Source organism: Lissotriton vulgaris, chromosome 6, assembly GCF_964263255.1.
Source record: "Lissotriton vulgaris chromosome 6, aLisVul1.2, whole genome shotgun sequence".
Classification (NCBI taxonomy): Eukaryota; Metazoa; Chordata; class Amphibia; order Caudata; family Salamandridae; genus Lissotriton; species Lissotriton vulgaris.
In genome coordinates, this window is record NC_141694.1 from 1750427784 (window position 1) to 1750452860 (window position 25077).

General features: G+C 44.9%; 1 protein-coding gene across 1 annotated transcript in view; it reads left to right on the forward strand.

Annotated features, from left to right (window-relative positions):
* The window catches only part of LOC147709413 (xanthine dehydrogenase/oxidase-like), a 1362843-nt gene that overhangs the window by 283263 nt on the left and 1054503 nt on the right, over positions 1–25077 (forward strand). The window contains exon 10 of the mRNA XM_086927983.1: positions 10545–10696. Coding sequence (XP_086784109.1) covers positions 10545–10696 — 152 coding nt within the window. The remainder of the gene's footprint in view (positions 1–10544; positions 10697–25077) is intronic.

A 25077-nucleotide genomic window follows, 5' to 3' on the forward strand; every position in this document is an offset into this window, starting at 1 on the left:
CTCCCTTTTCTGGCCAAGATCTTAGAGGCCCATGTGGCCAGGTGCCTTTCCAATTTCATCGAACAGTCAGAACACCTAGAGCCAAACGAAGCTGGCTTTCGGCCTGCTGACTCTACTGAGTCAGTAATCCTCGTGGTACTGGACACCTTAAGAGCAAATGTAGACAGGGTTGTCTCTCAGGCCTTGGTGCTCTTGAACCTGTCGGCCACGTTCGACGTGGTCGATCATCTGGTGGACCGTGTTAAACAGGCCGACATACAGGGCTGCATACAACTGGATCAGGTCCTTCCTTGAAGGCTAAACCCAAGCAGTACGACTTGCCCCTTTCACTGCCCCTAAGACCGCTACCTCGTGAGGGGCCCCTAAGTACTCGTCCTTATCCCCACACTCATTTAATCTCTACCTAATGCCCCTGATTCACTCCTTAAAAAACAGGAAGGTAACTACCTTCAAATATGCTGACAATCTTCAGCTCGTCTTCACCTTGGATTCCCCTGACTCTGTCCACGAATTCCCAGCCACTATGCTCCACATCCAGTGCTGGATGGACCTTAACCACCTTAAACTCAACCCGGGCAAGACTGACCTAGTCTTACCAGGGAAAAGTGATATTTCCTGGGGCCCACACTACTGGCTGTCAGAACTAGGACCCCCCCACTTCTTCCCCTTCTGTTAAAAGCCTTGGAGTCATCATAAATGCAGATATCTTGCTCAGAGGACAAGAGGGGGCAGTGGTCTCTACCGGTTTTCTCCAACTGAGAAAAAAATCAGGAAGATCGCCCACCTGCTGCCCACTCAGCCCTCATACAGGTTGTGATAGCCCTGGTACTCTCTCATCTCGACTTCTCCAACTCTATTTATCTCGGCCTGCCACTGTTCTTACTCAAACGCCTCCAATTGGTAGAGAACCAGGCTGCAAGACTAATCCACTAACAACTTAGATGGAAATCTGCCGGACCCTTGCTATCCAAACTTCACTTGCTACCTATTGTCCAACACGCAGCTTTCAAGGCAGGGTGCTTAATTTTCAAGGCCCTGGACTGCAGGAGCCCCAAATTTATCAGCTGCATGATTGTAAGGCATGCACCACTCTGCAACCTGCTGTCTGCCCATCTTCAGCTACTGACTACCCCTGCCATTAAACTCAAACGCCAAGGAAGGTGTAGGTTCTCCTACCTTGCCCCTAAATTCTGGAACTCTCTACCACTAGAAATCAGGATGCGCGACAAGCTGTTGGGGTTCAGAAAGGCACTTAAGACTTGGTTGTTCGAGCAAGCCCACGCATAATCCGCCTTCGTCTTCACATTGCCCAAAATTAGCACTATGAAATCTCCTGGTGACCGTGCGCTTTAGAAATTCCTACTAACATAACATAACATAACATTGCTGTTGGTGTGCAGGAGTTGTTTTATGATTCAACTGCGCAAGGCATTCAAGCTGATGTTTCAGTTGGATGCTTCTAACCACAGATTGCTCACCCTTAGAACATTACCTGACCGCTAAACTGGACCTGGGACTTTTTCACAACAGTGTTCTTGGTAGCTAGGTAGTGTCATGCAGCTCCGCATTAGCTTATGTTGCGCCAGAAAAATGAAGCGGAACTGCATATAAGTGCTAACATCAGTTCCTTTCTTTCCCTGTCTTTTGAGGTGGATACTGAACTTCTCTCCTTATTCCATCTGTATTAGATAATTTTCAAACTGAAGTGTGCACAGGGAGGATGTCCGCACTTAAAACTACAGGGTTCAAGCTGTGGCATGACTGTAGAAAACAGATTTCATTAACAGACCTACATATTCTGTGCTTTTGGTTTTATGACTCAGTATCGTGCGATGAATGTGCACTCGTGCATCTGAAGATTGTGAAGCGAAGCTGTATGTCATTGAACATATGAAAAAGTCATGGACCTAAAACAGGTACAGCCCACGCTCTACGTTGAAGGGTGATAACCTGCTTCCTCTCTTGAGGTCAATCCTGTAACAGATTTTTTTCGTGGTCGAAGTCATCTAGTAAATCGAAGTTCGAAATCAATGATGAAACAGAAAAAGGCAAAGTCGGACTCAATCCTTTCCTGCTCGCTAAAGAAGAGTTGCAAAGGCGGCACTTGCCAATCAATTTTACTCCCAGTTCCCGAATGAGGAGCCGATTCTGCAATTAGGCATCATGCTCCCCTGTTTTCTGGGCCATCAGAGATGCAGCAGGTTAAGGCCTTTAGGTAAGCCATGCACATTTTTGCACTCTCCTGGCTCCCTCTGGTCTACCTTTGGGCCCCAAGATCCTGAAGCCGTCTTCAGTTGGAATACCACCAGCAGATCAATTTTCAGCACCATCTGAGCCCCTAGAACCTTTCTCGAGTTCCGCACTGACTCGGATCTGACCTCCATTCCGGCTCCAAGACCTGCAAAGATATCGATTCCATCAATGTTGGCCCCTATGCCACTGGTACCGGAGGTGGATCTAGTATCCAGTGCTGACTCCGATGTCCCATCCGTGCATCAGTCTTGACCTTAATGAGTGCCAACTCCACTCCAGCAAACCTCATTCCCATACAGCATGATTCAGACAATATACCATCACTACCACAGAGCTGTCCTCGGAGCACAATCGTATTTTTGATTCCGGTTCTGACCGGAGTTTACCACCAACCAGAGAAGGTAATGGTAATGATGGGGGTGATTTAACCCCACATTATGATGATGACAGTTTATACATCGATTTATAGGAGTTCAGTGGGCTAAATAATTTCTATGACACAGGGTTAATTTACTCCTTAGGGCCACCAACAGAAAAGAGTGCTTCCTTTGCTCTGTTAATTCAATGTGCTGCTGTGGTTCTAGATCTACAACTGCCTCCTTTTGAAGTTAAGACAAATTTCCTTAGAGAAGTTCTTCAACCTGGGCCTACTTCCTCTGATCCCTTATTCCCATGCAATGAATTCCTAATTGACATTCATTGGGCACTTGGTCTGAGCCTTGATCTTGCCCACAGGTGAACAGGCAGGTGACCAGAAGCCACAGACTAGCACCTGGCATACCTGATATTCTTACGCAGCATCTTCCTCCTGAGAGTTCGGCTGTTGAAGGTTCCAGCAGCAAGGTACATCTTAGTTCATTCCCCCCTACTCCCCAGGGCAGGGAGTAAAAAATGGTTGAGGTGTTCACAAAACAAATACTTTCTTTGGTTAGCCTGGCCCTGACATTGATCAACATGGTTTGCTCATTATTCTGATATACTTACATCCTGTGAGAGTTTACCAGAGAGATCTTGCCAGTGGTTCCAAAAGAATTTATGCCTTCCTTGCTCAAATCATTCAAGATGGTCAGGATGTGACCAAATATGCCATTTGTGCTGGCCTGGATGCTACTGATTGCTTGGATTGAACAATCAACACTAGTGTGGTCTTTGATGCAATGCATGGATGCGATCCAGAGATTTTTCAGGAGATGTATAGGTATCCCTTATGGATATGCCTTTCAATGGATCACACCTATTTGCTTAAAAAGCTGACTCTGCCTTATTACGCTTTGAGGAAAGTTGTGCCACGCTGTGGTCATTGACCTCTCAACCCCCACCAGAGAATTTCAGCCTTTTTGTGGTTACTCCAAAGTGTTGGCATTCAGGCAACGTCAGGGTCCCATGGTCCAACTGCAATCAAACCAGTCCTTTTGTGGCTGGGGGCAGGGATCAGGCTGGCAACGCGCAGGTCACCAGAGGCATTGATAATTTCCACCTGCCTGTGGCATCAACATCCAAGCTGCTTTAATTCATCCTTAGTTTCACACACCTGCCCTGTGAGAGGCAGGAACCGCACTTTTCTCCAGAGTGGCAATCAATTACATACAATAGATGGGTCCCCCAGATCGTTAAGCAGGACTATTTCTTTCCATTCCTTTCCAACCCACCACAGTTTCCTCTCACATTAGAGTGGCTCTCAGAGCATCACCTATCCAACTAACTGCAAGAGGTGCTAGCTCTACTGTACAAAAGGGGCATTGGGAGGGTTATGACTTGGAAATAGAGATTGGTTATTACTACTACTACTTGCTTGTGCCAAAGAAGGATGGATGCATTTGTCCTGTTTTATATGGTTGCTCTCTAAATGCCTTCCTTCAGAAGGACAAATTCAAAATGTTCACACTGGCCCAGGTTCTGTCTGACCTGCATCCGGGCGACTAGATAGTAACCTGGTACGTACATGATGTGTACTTACATAGAATGTATCTGCAGTTCAAGGTTGGCAAAGAACATTTTCAGTTTGCTGTGCTCTCTTTTGGCCTTACCAGCGCCCCTCTGATGTTCACAAATGGGATAGTGGTGGTCGATGCCCAACTTTAGAGGTTGGGAATATCAGTTTTCCTCTACCTCAATGACTGGCTGTTGAAGGTGGGATTGCCACAGTAAGTTGTAGACCATCTCCAGACAGTGGCAAAGCTCCCAGCATGGTTGGGATTCTCAATCAATGACCACACCTGACAACTTAATAGAGAATTCTTCTTATAGGGTCTGTCTCGGACACCATGCAGTTAATGGCTTTTCCTCCATTGAAATGAGTCCAGGACATTTGGAGTATGATCGTTTCAGCTTTGGCCTTAAATTTCCATGAGAGCAACTTGGAGACTTCATGCTTTGTTAACTTTCTGCATCCTCCTTGTCCAGTTCACCAGATGCATATGCTAGCCCTGCAGAAACTGCACAAAATCTACAGTGTTGGCTGCTCATCCATAAGCTGACCAATACCAGACCCCTCTCCCTTCCCATCCAGAGCTGACAGTGGTGATCGATATGTACTGCTGTGTTGAGGAGTCACCTGGGAGAGTTTGTGATCAGGAGTGATTTCCAGCAGTAACCTGGCTCCAATCCAATAGGTTGGAGTTGCAGGCCACGTGTCTTGGCATGAAGGCCTTACTACTGTTTATCAAGTGGAGGCTGGTACAGGTTCTCACAGACAACACCACCGCCATGCGGTACTGCAATGAGCAGGAGGCTTCATGCCATGGGTGGCGGCTTGTGCTGTTAGGGCACCCTCCCGGTTATGAATCACCTAGTGGGATCCTTGGACTTCAGGGTGTACAAGCTCAGCCGGCATGCCTGGCAGATCACGAATGGCAGCTGCACTCCAACAATGGGGTAAACCCTGGCTAGATTTCTTCACAATCTTCGAGAACACAGTGTCCAAGCTTTTCTACATTAGACTTCCTGCTCAGGATTTTCCTAGGAGATGCATTTTGGATGGAGTGAAACACGGGACTCCTATATGCCTTATTTCCTCTGACTCTCCTGCCCAGAATTTTGAAAAAAATTAGAAACAACTGGCCCAAATCATCCTAGTCGTGCCGTATTGTACTAGGAGGGTGCACAGACATAATATCAACTCCAAAATATCGACTGGACATAATATCGACTTTTAAATACAGACTAGACAAAATATCGACAGGACAGAATATAGATGACCAAAATATCGTTTTTAAGGTAAGTGATATAATATCGACTGTTAAAAATATAGATAGTAAAAAATATCGAATTTTTAATATCTAATTTTTTATAGTGTATTTTTATGGTATAATATGTGTGAAAAGTGTGTATTTATGTTATAATTTATTTTTATTAATGATTTTTGTTTTTATAATCATTGCGTAATTTAATTCTGTAGCGGGTTGTGGGTTTATAGGGGAATAGGGTGGGAAGTATTTTAATTATAATTAATTAAATATTTCAATTTATTGGTAGTAAATTTAAATTAATACTTAATTCATTTATAATAGTTAATTAATTAAATTTTAATTGGTAATTAATTTTAATTAATTGATTAATTGGTAATTATGTACATTTTACTAAATTATTTTTGTAGCGGGTTGTGAGTTTATAGGGGAATTGGGTGGGAAGTGATTAAATTATAAATAATTAATTAATTACATTTATATTTATTTAATTTCAAATAATTGTTAAATACTTTTTCATTATTAAATAATTAATAGTAAATATTTTTATTAATTAGTATTAATAGGTGATCAATAGAAATAATTATTGTTAATTAGTAAATATAATATATTAATTAATAAATTGTATACAAATATTAATTATGTTTAATTAATTATTAATAGATATTCAATAATACATTTTATAATTATTTAAGAAGTATTAATGTTGTATTCTCTGGAGTGGGAATAGTAATTTTAACCCCTACGCTATCCAACACTTTCCCTACTGTTGCACCCACTGGAGTGGGAATAGTAATTTTAACCCCTACGCTATCCAACGTTTTCCCTACTGTTGCACCCACTGGAGTAGGAATAGTAATTTTAACCCCTACGCTATCCAACACTTTCCCTACTGTTGCACCCACTGGAGTGGGAATAGTAATTTTTACCCCTACGCTATCCAACGCTTTCCCTACTGTTGCACCCACTGGAGTGGGAATAGTAATTTTAACCCCTACGCTATCCAACGCTTTTCCTACTGTTGCACCCACTGGAGTGGAAATAGTAATTGTTACCCCTATGCTATCCAACGCTTTCCCTACTGTTGCACTCTTTGGAGTGGGAATAGTAATTTTAACCCCTACGCTATCCAACACTTTCCCTACTGTTGCACCCACTGGAGTGGGAATAGTAATTTTTACCCCTACGCTATCCAACGCTTTCCCTACTGTTGCACCCACTGGAGTGGGAATAGTAATTTAAACCCCTACGCTATCCAACCCTTTCCCTACTGTTGCACTCACTGGAGTGGAAATAGTAATTGTTACCCCGACGCTATCCAACGCTTTCCCTACTGTTGCACTCTTTGGAGTGGGAATAGTAATTTTAACCCCTACGCTATCCAACACTTTCCCTACTGTTGCACCCACTGGAGTGGGAATAGTAATTTTTACCCCTACGCTATCCAACGCTTTCCCTACTGTTGCACTCTTTGGAGTGGGAATAGTAATTTTAACCCCTACGCTATCCAACGCTTTCCCTACTGTTGCACCCACTGGAGTGGGAATAGTAATTTAAACCCCTACGCTATCCAACCCTTTCCCTACTGTTGCACTCACTGGAGTGGGAATAGAAATTTTAACCCCTACGCATTCCAACGCTTTCCCTACTGTTGCACCCACTGGAGTGGGAATAGTAATTTTAACCCCTACGCTATCCAATGCTTTCCCTACGCCTGCACTCTTTGGAGTGGGAATAGTATTTTTTACACTTCTGCTATTGTACGGTAATATAATAGTATCTTATTTAATTATAGTATGTTACTATATATATATGTTTCAACAAATATGATTGTAAACATTTATTTTTATTAATTTCATTTATTATTTAATTATTATAAGTTAATTTAAGTATTTTTAAGTATATTTTAGTAATTAAATTTTAATATTAATTTAATTTAACACTGTTTTTAATAAAGTCGATATTTTTTAAAACTATATTATTGTAAACGATATTTTGTACTCGATATTTTTGTACTTACCTGTTTGTAGATACAAACTCAATATTTTGTCTGTCGATATTTTGTCCACGATATTTTTGCAAGTCGATATTTTGTCCCTCGATATTATTTCAGTGATCCGTACTAGGAGAGTATGGCACCTGGAACTTCAGAGCATGAGCATCTGCCCTAGGATCGGGCTACCACTTTGGGAGGATCTTGTGTTGCAGCAGCAGGGCAGTCTACACCTTATGTATGGCAATTGAGTAGTGGCAATTTTCTGCATTTGATTTGCCAAACGAAGTTGTGGATGTCATCCTGGGTGCCAGACGTCCTTTCAAAAGTCTATTTACACCTGGCCCTGGGACAAATTTGGGCTTGGTGTGGAGTCAGTAGGACAGACCCTTTGCAAGCCAATGTGTCAGAGTTTTTATTTTTTGTTTTGTCTTTAATGCTGCAAGCTATTAAAGGTTATGTATAATCGCCTTCAGCCTTTCTGTGTTAACTAGACCAACCATCCTAATTCATTTCACCTGTTATGATATGGTTTATTAAACGTTTGAAACATGTTCTCCCTCCAAGACCATTTGGGATGCCACAGTGGGACCTACATTTGGTCCACACATTTCTTATGTGTCCCTTCGAACTGATACACAGCTACTCATTGCGTGTTCTGACCCTAAAGACTGTCTTCCTTGTTGTGTAAGCGATCTCCAGGCTCTCTTGGTGCAACCAAAATCCCCCTCCTTTTTTCCTGGTAAACTGCTTTCGAGAACAAGGGCAGCCTTTTTGCCAGATGTAATGATTCTTTTTCTTGTTGGGCATCCCATCATCCTCCCAACATTCTTTGCCCACCTTAGGTGTTGAAAGAGGAGGAGGGACTCCATTGGCTAGACACGATAAGAGCATTAAGCTTTACTCTGATTGCACAAAAGACCATTGGGTCTACAATCAGATTTTTGTGTGGTCATCTGGGGCCAAGAAAGGTAGGTGATGCAGAAAAGGACGCCCATTCTACCAGGGCTAAGGCTGCCACCACTGCGATGACATGCGGAGTGCCTGTCCTTGACATCTGTCAAGCCACAGCATGGCCATCAGTGCACATGTTCACAAAAGCACTACTTCCTTGACAGCCAGGTCCGATGGAAACAGCATTTTGCCTGTTCAGTGGTGCACAACTTTTTGGTCTGAGCCCAAACCACAGACCCTTTACTTTTTAGATGCACTGCTTTGGTAACTATGCTATTGGTGAATAATCTGTGGTTAGATGTATCCATTGGAAGAACAAGTTTCTTACTTTTGGAAACGCTCTTTGTGCTGGATAATCTATCACTGCAGATTTCTCACCACCTTCCCACCTCCTCGTCCTGTGGAATGATCTCTTTACCTGTCTACAATAATGTCCCAATCTAATGATCAGCACACTGTCACATCTTTACAATTATTGGGCTCTGAGTCTGAAGGCATGGTAAGAGTCAAGAAAGAAACTGATGTGAACGTGCAGGGAAGGTTTTTGTATATGGTTCCAAAGTCTCTTCTGGGGCAGGATCAATCCAGTGCAGAGCCACACGACCGTACCTGCTGGCACGCGGAAGCAATACTCATCCATTCTGGTACCTGGGGCTATTCACAAGGTGAGGAATCTGCGGACAGATAGAGTATGCATCAGAAAGGTGTGATCAAAGATAAGTAACTTATTCTTTTTGTGTCTCTGTTACCAGTGAAACACATAAGGTGAAGTACCTTTCATGTGGTAAATCTGATCGTTATCCAAAAACAAGGAAGAGGTCCCTGAGCATTAAGGATATACCTTATGTTGTAAAATAGCCCCCCCAAGATGTCTATGGAGGCTATATTCGACCTAGCAGAGAAAGCTATCTCTGCAAATATACATACATACTATCAATATCACTAAATGGTGGCTAACAGTCAGTAAAGGAACTCTGTGTACAATCCTTCAATCTTTAAAAACACTCTAGTATTCACCAATCTTTAAAATCATCAATTTATTGTTCAAGATTAATAACATTATGAAGTCTAGCAATACATAAAAATACAATCAATCACAAATTAAAAAACCAAAAGTCGACGCGGCGTTTCGGTGTCTTGTGTCGATGGCAACACCTTCTTCAGGACGTTTTTTTAAAAAAAATCACTCAAACCTTTTGAGGGATTCAGACCATAAATGGTGTCTTGGAGGTACAGCTTTTATTCATTAGTCTGCATCTCTTGTTATTTCTTCATTCAATGGAATTTAATGACAATTATTCCACCTGAACATGAATTCATATATGCATTCAGTGCTGTATCAGGGGTGACCACCGTATGTATACTAGGATCGGATACAATTTTCTTTTTATATATCACAGATTAGATGCAATCCTATCTCGAAGTGAAAAGGAGCTTGGGGCTGATATGCCGTTACGTAAGCTTGCTTCCTTCTAAAGTCTTGATTTTTCTCCGTATTTTGGAAATAAACGTCTCAAACTTTTTGAGGCGTTTGAGTGATTTTTAAAAAAAAACTGTCCTGAAGAAGGTGTTGCCAACGACACAAGACACCGAAACGCCGCGTCGACTTTTGGTTTTTTAATTTGTGATTGATTGTATTTTTATGTATTGCTAGCCTTGATAATGTTATTAATCTTGAACAATAAATTGATGATTTTAAAGATTGGTGAATACTAGAGTGTTTTTAAAGATTGAAGGATTGTACACAGAGTTCCTTTACTGACTGTTAGCCACCATTTAGTGATATTGATAGTGTGTATGTATATTTGCAGAGATAGCTTTCTCTGCGAGGTCGAATATAGCCTCCATAGACATCTTGGGGGGGCTATTTTACGACATAAGGTATATCCTTAATGCTCAGGGACCTCTTCCTTGTTTTTGGATACTTGTTTACCCGGTCCCTTATTGGTTCCAAGGGTACCTCCCTCCTTGTGTTTTAAATCTGATCGTTATGCAGTCAGCCTTGTAGCCTACAAGGCACACATCAGATTGTCTTTTTTCATGTAAGAGTACAGCCTATGACTGTCAAAATGAGTGACTTAACATTTTGACGCCCAGTTTTGTGTGAATTGTTATGGAGGTTCCCCTGGGAAAGGAACTGACCTTCTTGTCCTTTGCAGGGATTACCTTCGGTGCCGCCTGCTCTTTGTCACATATTGAGGACGTGTTGAAGAAAGCTGTGGCTAGCCTACCCTCTCATCAGACTGAGGTGTTCCAAGCTGTCTTAGAGCAACTGAGATGGTTCGCAGGACACCAAATTCGTAATGTTGCGGTAAGGATGTCTGAAGAACATTGTTATCCATAAATTGAAATGTAATTAAGGACACCTAAAAACATTGCTAACTGTGGCTCTTATGACCAACAGTCGCAGTCTCGACGTGAGGTTATCAGTTATGTGTTCCCTTTATGAATGACATGGCATTTCTTGGGATTTCTTATCCTGATATGATGATGCAAAGCTGTACCACTTTATTAGGTTTTTTCTTGTTGTCAAATTTTAAGAAACAGAACATCTTTAAATCCAGTGTTCTGCCCACTCTTGACACACACTCTACTAGGTCTCCAGTCCTTACTCTTTCTTTCTCAGCACCTTTGGTCCCAGTGTGTGACCCAGGCGCCCTTGAAGACGCAACGACTTGCTGTGGGAGGTGACTCTATGCAATCAATTGTCTCAGAGTCTAGTAAAAAAACAGTATGCAAGCTCCTCCAAAGTACAGTGGTTGCAAATGTAAACATAAAAAGGACCAGTTTCAGTGACCTTGTGCTATGATGACAAAGACCCTGCTGTTTTAGTAAGAATGGTTAAAATGGCCTTGGACCCTTCCAGCTTTAATGGCAGGCAGCAGTATTTGGCTAACATTCTAACTCTACCCTTTAGCTAACCTCCAAGAAGGTTTTCTGTGGTAAAAAAAACACTTCACACATTTCCTTTCCCAAATAAGAATAATGAAGAGACAAACCTCAAAAGATGTAAAACTGCCCACATCAGTGCATTACTTCCAACTTATTTGTTATGATAAAGGATCAAAATAACTTGCACAAAATTATATATTCAATATGTACACATATACGCATAAAAGAAGTAAGACAATGTTACACATAAAATACGCAAGGTTACTTTATTCCCTAATCTTTTTTATTACCCAAGATGTTTGGTGTTTCTCTGCTGTTCATCTACTCCATACTTATTCACACTGCCATCATAACTCAACTCTTTGCTACATGATGAATGTGCCACACTTTACTATCGCTCAACCCCACAGACCTGCAAAAAATACAAGTACACCTTGTTGGCTTTGAGTGCCCTGAATTATTCCCATTTTCTACTTTGACACCCTTCTTAATCTCAGCCAACCAGTCCACAGGTTTTCTTACTTCCTTTGTTCCTAGACATAGACCCATGCACTCTTCATCCCTTAATACAACAAGGATTGGCAAAGTCAATAGGACTCACCTGTGCAAGATCTGTTGGATTAGTGCATGTTTTTTTTTAGCCATGACAGAAAGTAAAATAAAAAAGGTGCAATGGCGCAATCATCGCTGGTCGTGTGACAGCACTTATTTTTTTACTTTCAACCATGCCTCACAGAAGAAGTTTTTAAAAAAAATTGTACAACATGGCAACAAAAACATTGTAAAAGCCAATATCAAAAATCAGACAATGCCCCCAGTAAATATTTTTAAAAACAATTTCTGAAAAAATGGGTTTCTTTTAAAAAACGGGTTTCTTTTCAAAAACCTGTTGAAGCTCATTTTCCACACATATCTGCGTTTCAGTAGGTGCTGTTGAAAGCAAAGGCCACTATCCTCAGGCCTTGCAGCTAACGTTCTCCTTTTTATGACCTTTCAAATGTTTCCCTCTCTAATTGCAAATCCTTAGACACCAGGTCACAGACTTCAATGGAAAAGTGGCTTCCGAACCATTTTCTTTGGTTCCACAGGCAAAAGTTCAGTTCCTGTTGGATCTGCGGGTTTTCTCCATGGCAATATAGCACATCCCACTCTGTTTCAGAGACCCCATTTTTCCTTACAACCTTCAGGATAGTAGATCATTTGAAGTGGCCTGACCAGACCTGGATCAGTCCAGAGTGTTTATTCTGCTTGTGAGTTCAGCAGGTGGCTGGCATCTCTACCCCTGAGAATGGTCATATGAATTTGGGATTAAATGAAACAGGATTCAGTACTTAGTTGTCTTTTAATTGACATGAGTATGTCATCAGCAGTGTTTTCCTCCCTTTCAGAGTATTTTGATTTCTAGATGGTGTGAGTCCTACTTTATTTATGCCACCCAACTGTGATTGTCATCTTTTCCTAACCGTACCAAATTAGAGTTACCATGCAAATCACTCCAGGCATTAATTCCACTTTCCTTCGTTTATGGCAAAAGGCATCCCAGATTCTGCTCCATCAGTATAGTACCATTAAGTAATAATGGGGTGACCCATACTAGTCCACGGACCTGGGTAATGATCAGTATAGAAAAACAGTGGTCCTAGACAATTACTATTAGGAATGTATTCTTTAAATCAAAATCTATATATAAGGTACACATAGAGATAAAATCGCATCATAAATGTGCCCCAGTAATTTCTCAATTTGATTAAGTATATCCTCAAAAAGACCAATCAATCAATCCATCAATCAATACATTTATATCAATCAATCAATCAAAACATTTGTAGAGTGCACTACTCACCCGTGAGGGTCTCAAGGCGCTGAAGGGAGGGGGGGAGCCGCTACTGCTCGAATAACCAGGTCTTGAGGTGTTTCCTGAAGGCGAGATAGTCCTGGGTCAGTCGTAGGTGTGCGGGGAGGGAGTTCCATGGCTTCGCTGCCAGGTAGGAGAACGATCTTCCTCCAGTGGTGGTTCTGCGAACCCATGGGATGGTGGCGAGTGCGAGGCTGGTGGAGCGGAGCTGGCTGGTGGGGGTGTAGAACGAGAGTCGAATGTTGAGGTATTCGGGGCCCATGTCGTGAAGTGCTTTGTTTGCGTGGGTGAGGAGCCTGAACGTGATCCTCTTGCTGACAGTGAGCCAGTGCAGGTCTCTCAGGTGGGCGGATATGTGGCTGTGGCGAGGGATGTTGAGGATGAGTCGTGCGGAGGCGTTCTGTATGCGCTGAAGGCGTTTCTGAAGTTTGGCTGTGGTTCCTGCGTATAGGGCATTCCCGTAGTCCAGTTGGCTGGCGGCGAGGGCCTGGGTGACCGTCTTTCCGGTGGGGATCCACCGGAAGATCTTTCGGAGCATGCGCAGGGTGATGAAACACGAGGACGACACTGTTTTGACTTGCTTGGTCATCATGAGGGAGGAGTCCAGGATGAATCCCAAGTTGCGTGCGTGGTCCGTGGGTGTTGTTGCGGTACCCAGCGTTGTGAGCCACCAGGAGTCGTCCCAGGCAGATGGGAATTGTCCGAGGATGAGGACCTCCATCTTGTCCGAGTTGAGCTTCAGACGGCTGTGCTTCATCCATTCGGCAACATCTTTCATTCCGTCCTGGAAGTTGGCTTTGGCGGTGAGAGGGTCTTTGGTGAGTGAGAGTATCAGATGGGTGTCGTCGGCGTAGGAGATTATTTTGATGTTGTGTTTGCGTGCGATGGTGGCAAGTGGGCTCATATAGATATTGAAGAGGGTTGGGCTGAGTGACGAGCCCTGGGGTACGCCGCAGATGATCTTGGTGGCCTCGGAGCGGAAGGGAGGGAGGCGGACTCTCTGGGTTCAGTCAGAGAGGAACGATGTGATCCAGTCGAGGGCCTTTCCTTGGATCCCAGTGTTGTAGAGGCGGGTTATTAGGGTGCGGTGGCAGACGGTGTCAAACGCTGCGGAGAGGTCCAGGAGGATGCCAGCGGCTGTCTCTCCATTGTCCATCAGCGTCCTGATGTCATCGGTGGCTGCGATGAGGGCGGTCTCGGTGCTGTGGTTGGCTCGAAATCCGGACTGGGATGGGTCGAGCGAGTTGTTTTCTTCGAGGAATGCAGTCAGTTGTTTATTGACGGTCTTCTCGATGACTTTAGCCGGGAAGGGGAGGAGAGAGTTGGGGCGGAAGTTCTTGAGGTTTTTGGGGTCTGCTGTTGGTTTCTTCAGAAGGGCATTGATTTCTGCGTGTTTCCAGCTTCCAGGGAAGGTGGCTGACGTGAGGGAGCTGTCAATGACGTTCCGGAGGTGGGGTGCGATGATGGTGCTTGCTTTGTTGAAGATATGATGAGGGCATGGGTCGGAGGGGGAGCCGGAGTGGATGGTGTTCATGACGTGGGTGGTGTCTTCAATGCTGATGGGGGCCCATGCACTGAGGCTGGTGTTGGGGGTCGTTGGTTTGGTGGCTGGAGGCGGAGTCAGGGGTCCAAAACTGTCATGTACATCTGCGATCTTATGGTGGAAGAACGCCGCGAAGGTGTTGCACAGGTCTTGCGATGTAGTGATGTCGTTGTTGCTGGCGCTGGGGTAGGAGAGCTCTTTGATGATGCTGAAGAGTTCCTTGCTGTTATGGGGGTTGTTGTCCATCCCTCTTTGAACAATGTCCTTTTGGTGGTACGGATCATCTGGTGGTATTTGCGGGTGGCGGTCTTGAGGGCTGTCATGTTTTCTGATGTCCGTTTGTGGCGCCAAGCTTTTTCGAGGGTTCGGCATGCTTTCTTTGCGATTTTGAGGGCGTCTGTGAACCATGAGGTTTTTCTGTTGCTAGTCTTGCCTGGGGGCTTCTTCAGTGGGACAAGGTCGTCAACACTATTGGTGATCCACTGTGCGAGATTGTCTGCTGCGTCATTGGCGTCAGAGGTGTCGACAGGTGGGTTCTGGATCAGCGATGTGGTCAGCTGGTCTGTGGTGACCTTGCTCCAGCATCTGCAGGGGATCTGTAGCATGTGGTGGAGGGGTGTGGTCTTTTTGAAGGTGAAGTGGATGCAGCTGTGGTCGGTCCAGTGTAGTCTGGCGGAGTGGCTGAAGGAGACGGGGTTGCTGGCGGAGACGATGGGGTCGAGCGTGTGGCCAGCGAGGTGGGTGGGCGTGTCCACCAGTTGCTTGAGTCCGAGGTTGTCGAGGTTGTCGAGCAGGGTGGTGGTGTTGTTGTCATTGTTTTCCTCCAGGTGGAAGTTCAGGTCCCCTAGGAGGATGTACTCTGGTGAAGCTAGGGCGTGTGGGCTGATGAAATCGGCGATGGTGTCGCTGAATTGTGTCCGTGCTGCCGGGGGTCTGTAGATGAGTGTTCCTCTGAGGTTGGTCTGGGGGTCGGTGTGGATCTGGAAGTGTAGGTGAGTGTCTCTTCGGCGTTGGTCGTGACGTTGATGGTGTTTCTGTAGATGATGGCGATTCCTCCTCCCGTTTTGTTAACGCGGTCTTTCCGGGTGATTATGTAGCCGTCCGGGATGGCTATGGCGATGTCGGGTGCCGAGGAGGCGTTCAACCAGGTTTCCGTGAGGAAGGCGACGTCTGGTGCTGTTATATCAAGGAGTTCCCAGAGTTCAACGGCGTGTTTGTGGACGGAGCAGGTGTTGAGGAGGATGCACTTGAGGTGGTTGTTGTTGTTGTTGCTGTGTTCGGTGGGAGGGGTGCAGGTTCGGAGGCAGGTGAATTTGCATGCTTGGCAGGAGAAGGGTCCGTGGGTGCGCCTCGGGGGGCCTCGGTGGCAGGCGGCAGGTCGTCCTGTGTTGAGTGCGATGATGGTGGCGGTGTCGTACCTCAGTCGGGGGCCCTGGCAGCGGCTAGAGCCAGGGGTTCTGGCGCTGGGCGCGGTCCAGGCGCAGACACGCTTGCCTTTGGCCGCCTTCGGCTACTCACCCATGAGGGTCTCAAGGGGATTAAGGAAGGGGGGTGCTGCTATTGCTCGAAAAGCCAGGTCTTGAGGTGTTTCCTAAAGGTGAGATGGTCTGGGTCAGTCGTAGGTGGGTGGGGAGGGAGGTCCATATCTTGACGGCCAGGTAGGAGAGCGATCTTCCTCCGGTGGTTGTTCTGTGAATCCATGGGATGGTGGTGAGGGTGACGCTGGCGGAGTGGGCGGGTTGGAGTGTAGAACGTGAGGCGGTTGTTGAGGTGTTCGGGGCCCATGTTGTGGAGCGCTTTGTGTGCGTGGGTGAGGAGCCTGAACGTGATCCTTTTGCTGACGGGGAGCCAGTGCAGATTTCTCAGGTGGGCAGATATGTGGCTGTGGCGAGGGATGCCGAGGATGAGTCGTGCGGAGGCGTTCTGTATGCGCTGGAGTCTTTTCTGAAGTTTGGCTGTGGTTCTTGCGTATAGGGCGTTCCCATAGTCCAGTCGGCTGGTGACGAGGGCCTGGGTGACCGTCTTTCTGGTTCCGGTGGGGATCCACAGGAAGATTTTTCGGAGCATGCGCAGGGTGTTGAAGCATGAGGATGAGATGGCGTTGACTTGCTTGGTCATCGTGAGGGAGGAGTCCAGGATGAATCCCAGGTTGCGTGTGTGGTCCGTGGGTGTCGGTGCGGCGCCCAGCGCTGTGGGCCACCAGGAGTCGTCCCAGGCGGATGGGGACTGTCCAAGGATTAGGACCTCCGTCTTGTCTGAGTTCAGTTTCAGATGGCTGAGCTTCATCCATTCCGCGACTTCTTTCATTCCTTCCTGGAGGTTGGTTTTGGGGGTGGCTGGGTCTTTTGTGAGGGAGAGTATCAGCTGGGTGTCGTCCGGGTAGGAGATGATGTTGAGGTTGTGTTTGCGCGCGATGGTGGCGAGGGGGCTCATGTAGATATTGAAGAGGGTTGGGCTGAGGGAAGAGCCTTGGGGTACGCCGCAGATGATCTTGTTGGCCGCGGAGCGGAAGGGATGGAGGCGGACTCTCTGGGTTCTGTTGGAGAGGAACGAGGTGATCCAGTCCAGGGCTTTTCCTTGTTCCCAGCGTTGTGGAGGTGGGTTATTAGAGTGCGGTGGCAGACGGTATCAAAGGCGGCTGAGAGGTCTAGGAGGATGAGGGCGGTCGTTTCCCCGTTGTCAAGCAGGGTCCTGATGTCGTCGGTGGCTGCGGTGTGGCGGTGCTTGGCTCGAAATTTGGACTGGGATGGTTCGAGGGAGTCGTTTGCCTCGAGGAATGTGGTCAGCTGTTTATTGACGGTCTTATCGATGACTTTTGCAGGGAAGGAAAGAAGAGAGATGGGGCGGAAGTTCTTGAGACCTTTAGGGTCCGCTGTGGGTTTCTTCAGGAGGGCGTTGATTTCTGCGTGCTTCCAGCTCTCTGGGAAGTTGGCGGACGTGAAGGAGTTGTTTATGACGTTCCGGAGGTGGGGTGCGATAATGGTGCTGGCTTTGATGAAGATGTGGTGAGGGCATGGGTCAGAGAGAGAGCCAGAGTGGATGGTGTTCACGACGTGAGTGGTGCCTTCAGTGCTGATCCAGGCGCGGAGGGTGGTGGTGGGGGGCGTTGGTTTGGTGACTGGAGGCGGAGTATGGGCGCCGAAGCGGTCGTGTATATCGGCGATCTTGCGGTAGAAGTACATGGCGAGGGAGTTGCAGAGGTCTTGCGACGGTGTGATGTCGTTGCTGCTGGCGCTGGAATTGGAGAGTTCTTTTACGAAATTGAAGAGTTCCTTGCTGTTGTCTGTGCTCTTTGAACGATGTCCTTTTGGTGGTGCAGATCAGCTCGTGGTGTTTGCGAGTGGCGTTGTCATGCTCTCAAAAACATCAAGACACACAAGCACCTTACATAGCTTCAATAGTGACTGTTTCATTTCACAGTTATTATAACAGATCACTGAAGACAATGCTTCAAAACAGAAAGACGGTTGCTCCAGGGGCAGTGTGAAGAAGGAGAGTGCTCGTAAGAATAGAGCAGATATATAGGGAGGGAAATCAAAGAATAAATATGAAAACTCAATTACATATAGTTATAGCCTTAGTAAACTGGTTGTGGTTTTCAATAGTACCAGTCTTACAAAGGGGCCTGTCTTTCATAGAATCACAAGTAATTTGCTGTTTCTTGATGGTGAACAGAGTATATTCATCTGTTAAAAGGCAGGGCTGGGGTGAAGTAGGGTACAGGCCCACTAAGGGAAAATGTTGATGTTTCGACCCTGGCGCATGGAGGGTAGTTTGTATCCTCTACAGGCGGGTCTTCCTCAGGATGGTGAGCGGTAAGGGGAGGGAGACAACCTATGATTGCAGCCCATCAGGCGGCGGTCAGCATTCATTCAGCGGTGAATTGAATAAGTATGAAGAAATCGATATGAAGGATTCAAGTGTAGATTGAATCAAAAAACTGGTAAATATTTTGCCCATGACTTCTCATCAGGCTTTCACGGCGCAGTCCGGGTGATCCGCGCTGTAATCCTCGAGTCCCTTTCCATACATATCTGCATTTCAAAAGGTGCTGTTGAAAGGCAAGGCCACTATCCTCAGGCCTTGCAGCTAACGTTCTCCTTTTTATGTATAGTAAGTACAATTCCAAGTATGCCCATGTTAATCAGGGGCAGTCTTATTCCCATCAATTGAAAACATACCTATCCTGGTAACATATCTATTGGTCAGGTCCCCCTATAAGACTGGTAGTATTTTGTCTTGGATTCCCTGTATTTCCTTGCTTTGATTTGCATGTGGGATGACATGAAGCCAGGCCTCCGTTTGTGTGTTTCAGCTGGCAAACTTACTCCTCTTTCTTAAGTGCCTGCTAAGTATAACGTTAAGTTCTGTAGCAGTGCCAGATCCTTGTACTTAAATTCCTTTTGCTTCCTGATGGCATTCCCACTGGAGTTTTCAGTGAGCCCAAAAAACAATATGTTTTTAACAGAGCACTAACTATGTGGGAAGATCTCTTGTTATCTAAAAGCTCTGTGGTTTGGGAGAAATCTAACTAAAAGTAGCTGAACGAGGCTGTACTGAGATAAACTAGTTTTAACTTGTGTTTATGGAATGGCCAAATGTAACAACATTTCTAAAAATCATTATTGTGATATTTATATTAAAAATGTAAGATTGAATTTGGTTTTCATTTATTAGTAAAATGTTGCTAGAATTTGATTGCTATAGTTTACTAGAGGTTTTTCAAATACCTATAAGCATGGTTTTCCAGAGTAAAGCTGCTATAGGCCTACATAGTAACAGAATGTCTGATGGATACTTCTACTAGCAGATTCCTCACTCCAGACACCAGATTGGATGCAGAAATTTTTCACAGCATTTCTCCCTTGCACCAGCATTTGACGTTGTGTTACTTCACATCTGCTAAGTTCTGCCTTGGAAGTGACAGGGCTCAAATAAATCCCACCCCTGCTCACTGGCATTAGTTCCTTTCTTCCATGCCTTCAGTTGCAGATCTGGAGCTTACTCTCAAACTTTTACCTTGTCTTCAGACAAAGTTTTTAGCTACAAAATATTCAATTTCCAGCATGCAAGGGACATGTGCCCACCAAAACTAAAGGTATTAATCCTTGTATTGCTTTTCCCAAACAGATGTCTGTGACATCCCCAATGAGATGTGTCTCTAGTGTCTAGAGTCGTTGCACGACTCTGAGTCCTGTGGCGACTGCACCTGGATAAACTAAAGGGTGATACGAGATCATGAAACCAAACTGTACATTGCAGAACACTGAAAAAAAACACTTAAGTACCGCTCCAAGTTGAAGTTGAGGGTGCGGACCCCCTTCTACTCTTGAGGCCATTCCCCCACAAAATCCTCCTTGCTCTCAAAATCCTCAGGTAGGTCAAAATCCAATAAGAATCACTAGCTGAGCGACCTCCAGTTTTACTCATTCATTTGAGGTGAGTGTGTACAAGTGAGGTGGAGCAAAGGTGTCTGCGTTTGTTCAGGTTTTCTGGTCCTGTTTTGTGTAGGGCTTAGTATGTGTGTGTGCAAAATTTGAATTGGCTGTGCTTGGTATTGGGGAGCCAGTGAAGCTTCCTGAGGTGCGGTGTGATGTGGGTACAGCGTGGAGGTAGAGTATGAGTCTTGCGGCTGTGCTATGGATGATCTGGAGTCTGTTTAGGAGTTGACATAGAGAGTGTTGCTGTGAGGCAACCATTTGAAGATCTTTCGCAGCATGAACAGGATGTGAAAGTAGGAAGTGCACACTGTGTTGATTTGAGCAATCATGTTGAACTTGTCATCTAGGATGATCCTTAGATTTCTTGCGTGGTCTGTTACTGTGGGTGATGGTCCTAGCTCCGATTGCCACTAGGTGAAATCCCATGGGGAGGTCTTGTTGCCAAAGACCAGTAGGTACTTCTGTCATATGGTTCGCATCCAGCCTGCTATCATGGTCATGCTGTTGGTGAAGTTGGTTCTGGTGGTGTTTGTCTTGTCCGCCAGGAAGAGGATGAATTAAGTGTTATCAGCAAAGGAGATGATGGTGATGTCTTGTGATCAGATGATGTCGGTGAGCGGTATCAAGTATATGTTGACATGAGTAGGGCGGAGGGATGATGACTGTGGGACACCGCATATCAGTTTCTTGGTCTCTTATGTGAAGCGTGGCAGCCTGACCCTTGAGGAAGGAACATATCCATTTGAGAGCAGATCCTTGTGTGTAAATCTTGTGGAATCTTCTGATGAGGGTGTTGTGGGAGACAGTGCCTAAGGCCGCAGAAAGGTCGAGCAGGATGAGGGTCACTGTTTCTCCTTGGTCCAGGATGTTTCGAATGTTTTTGGTGGCCCTGATGAGTGCTGTTTCCGTGCCGTGGTTCCTTCTGAATCATATTTGTATGTGTGTTGTCTGGAGGATGGTGAAGTTTGAGGTAGGGGGCGAGTTGCTTATTAATGGCCTTCTAAATCACTTTGGCTGGATAGCGGAGCAGGGAGATGGATTGGAAGTTGCTCAATTGATTTGGGTCAGCTGTTGGCTTCTTGAGAAGGGCTTTGATTTCTGCAAGTTTCCATTTAACCGGAAAAGAGGCGGACATGATGGAGGTGTTGATGATGTGTGTCAGGATGGTGATGATTGGTGATGTTCTCAGCTACGCAGTGGGATCTCATGTCACAGAGGGTTCCCTATAAGGGAACCTGTCTGATTCCATCCAGGTTTTGGGAGGAGACTACAAATGACCAGCAATGGTGGCTGATCTTTGATAAATGGACCAGTGGCTAACCTCTCCCCCTTCCCCACCCAGAGCTGACTGTGGTGATGATGCATCACTGTTGGGATGGGAAAGATCACCTGGGAGAGGTAGAGATCTGAAGACTCTGGTCTCTGGTTGACACCCGACTCCAGATCAGCTTGTTGGAGTTGCATGCCATTCACTTGGCATTACAGGTCTTCCTTTTGACTATCAAAGGGAGGTTGATTTAGGTCCTTATGGACAGCACTACTACCAGGCAACAAGCAGTAAGTTGTAGGGTCTTTTGGCATGTGCCAGGAGGCTCTACGCTGAGCAGTCTGGACATTTCCATAGTTGTGAACTACCAGACAAGATCTTCAAGTGCCAGAGATGGACAAACTCAGGCGCTAAAACATAGTGGCTCACGAATGACAGTTAAGCCAGGAGCTGGAGCAGGGAATCTTCCAGTGGGGTGAACCCTGTCTCGATCTCTTCACCAACACCAGGAAAGCATTTTTGCGCCCTGGAATTCTACAGAACACAATGTCTTGGAGATGTATTCCATCTAGAGTGAAGCTCAGACACCTGCATGCCTTCCTGCCTCTATCCCATGCCCCAATTTATGAAGAAGATCAGGAATGGCCAGGCCCATGTCATCCTTGAGGCTCCGTATTGGGTCAGGATAGAGTGATACCCAAACATGTGGGTATGACCATCTGTCTGCTTATCAGGTTGCCTCTTCTTTCTTAGCAGCAGGGCAGGGCCCTGTACTGGGCATGTGCAATCTACACCTCCATGTGTAGACATTGAGTGTCAACAGTTGACTTCCTCCAAAAGTCCCTCCTGAAGTCATAGATGTCATCGTAGTGGCCAGGGGTCAATTTACACATTTTCTTTACGTTGGATGCTGAGATAATTTGGTCACCGAGTGTTGTTCCCACCATACAGACACATTGCAAGCAAAGGTGTTGAATGTTTTGCTTTTTATGCTGTCTTTAGCCCAGCAATAACTTGCTATGGGCATTGTTAAAAAGTATTTATTGGCCATTTTTGTGTTAGCTCTTAACATTACCAGTTGTTTTGCATTTTCTTATAGGTTTAGTTCATATGTTTCCATCCAAACCTTTTGTGATGCTACAGTGAGACGTTAATTTGATTCTCACCTTCCTTGTGTGTAGCCTATTTGAGCCAATCAATGCACAGCTATTTGTGTCTCCTGAGTTGTAATAAAGTCTTTGTCATTGTAATAACTGAACAGCAGACCCTGTCTGTTCAGTCTCATTACACCACCTTTTTTCTCAGACAAAGTGGTGTTGAGGACCAGAGCAGCATTTCTGCCGGAGGTTGTGTCTCCCTTTCATGTTGGCCAATCCCTCCCTTACTTGCATTCTTTGTGCCACCCTACACCTCTAAAGAAGAGAAGAGACCTAAAAAGTGCCTTACATTTTTCTATGAATCGTACAAAGAAGCATCAGGTTGAGGATCAGCTCTTTGAGGGTTTTGATGTAAAGTTCTCTGGGTCAAGGAAAGCTAAAGTGTTACTGAATAGGACCACATCGAGGGGTTCTGGCCTACATATTGCACTGGCCAAGAAGCAGCTTCCTGTTGGTCTGGGGCTGTTTTGAAAAGAGCTAAGGCTGCCACCACTGCAATGGTACTCAGAGAATCTGTTTTGGACATCTGCCAGGCCGCAATGTGGTTGTCAATTCACATGTTCAAGGAGCACTACTGCCTTTAACACCAAGTCTGGCCGGAGGGGCACTAGGCTATTCATTTCTGCAAGACTTCTTGGTTTGAGTCATTCCACAGACCCACCAATTTGGGAAGTCCTACTTTGGTATCTATTCACAAGTTAAGGAATCTGTGGTCAGAAGTATCCATCAGAAGATCAAGTTACTTACCTTCTGCAACACTCTTTCTTGTGGATACTCTTTCTGATCGTCGATTCTTCACTGCCTTCCTACCTCCCCATCCTGTGAATGGTCTCTTTTTCTGTCTATAATAAGGCCCCAATCTAAAGATCTGCACTGTCACAGCTGTTCAATTATTGGGCTCCGTGTCTGACGGTATAGAGTGAGTCTACAAAGAAACTGATGCGATCACGCAGGAGTGGCTCTTATGTGTACCTCCAATGTGACTTCTAGGGCGGGAAGAAGCCAACCAGTAGATGCATGATGCCATCAGCTGGCTCGCAGAAGCAATGCTGAGAATAACGTACGGGTGTAGTCTGGAGTCTGGGTGTACCCTCAAGGTGAGGAATCCGCAGGTTAGATAGAGTATCCATACAAAGACCGTTTCTGAAGGTAAATAACTTGTTCTTTCAGTGTCTCTGTTACTATTGAAATGCGTAAGGCGACATACCTTCCATGTTGTAAATCTGATCATTATGCACTGGACTTTGTAAGCTGCACGGCACGCCTCAAATTGTCTTATTTCATTTAAGAGTTCGGCGTGAAATGTCAAAATGGGTTGAATTGACACTTTGACGCACAGTTTTGTGTGCTGTGTCACAAGGCCTCGTCTGCCCATTTGCCATGCTTGTAGGCCCGCACCAGAACACCAAAAATGTAAAACTCTGGCGGTATATATGCAAAAAAATCAGGTTTTCCTACGTTTTCAGTCCTCCCCATCCTACCCTCCCGAAACATCGCTACCCCTTTTTAAAGCTTTGGTTTTCTGGCCCGACATTCATACAGAAGGCTTCCAAAACTTTCTGAGTAGATTAATAATATTATGGCTATCAGGCGCTGCTGCATGGTGTCTAAGAGGACCACATTACAGGTCTTAAAGTGAGGTAAAGGTGGGTGATAAGTTGGTGTTTACAACTCGGCTGCCAGTCTACCTACAGGTGGCTGTGAAAACTTACACAGTTAGGCTTTCAAATTGTCATTAAGTTAATGCCGTCCCACTAAGGCTCAAACTCAACCAGACATTTTCTTTTGTTTAACATTTTTTTATTGAGATATTAGAGAAAGAAAAACATTATCAAACAAATGAAAACATTACAAGTATGATACAACAATTAATGTATAGGAATAGAGCATGAGCAAATCATTTAGGAAGAAAAAGAAAAGAGGAGAAAAAAGAGAAAAGAAAAAAAAATGAATATATAAAAGGGAAAAAAATAAAGATTAAGATAAAACTAAGATGCAGGTGCATATGTGGAAAGATAGGAAGTAAAAGGTTACCATAATAGATCAGATTTAATTTTCTGAGATAAGGAAAGAGAAGATACATTAGCAATTCTGTGTACAACACAAATATAAATCCACCAATTTAGAGTTATCCTTCCAGCAGGACAAGATCACTTTGAATGCGAGAGCAATAAAAAGATCAAACAACAAAGAAGTAGGAGAAGAAACACAAAAGCGGGTGAGGCGGTACCCAAAAAAATATTTTGCATTGATAATGGAATATTACATTGAAATATTTTCATGTATTTAGACCAGTTAGATTGCCAAAACTTCAATACATTAGAACATTCATACAATTGGTGAATTAAGGTTCCAGTGGAAGTAAAACAGGACCAACAAAGGGAAGAGAAGGTTGGGGAAAACTTGGCTATACATACATGAGTAATAAGAGCTCTATTATAAATAAAGAATAAGGATTGAGTAATGCGGGCGGCACCTGAAGTTTTAAATAACTTGAGCCCGAATTTATCCCATGAAGGAATAGGAAGTGATAAAGA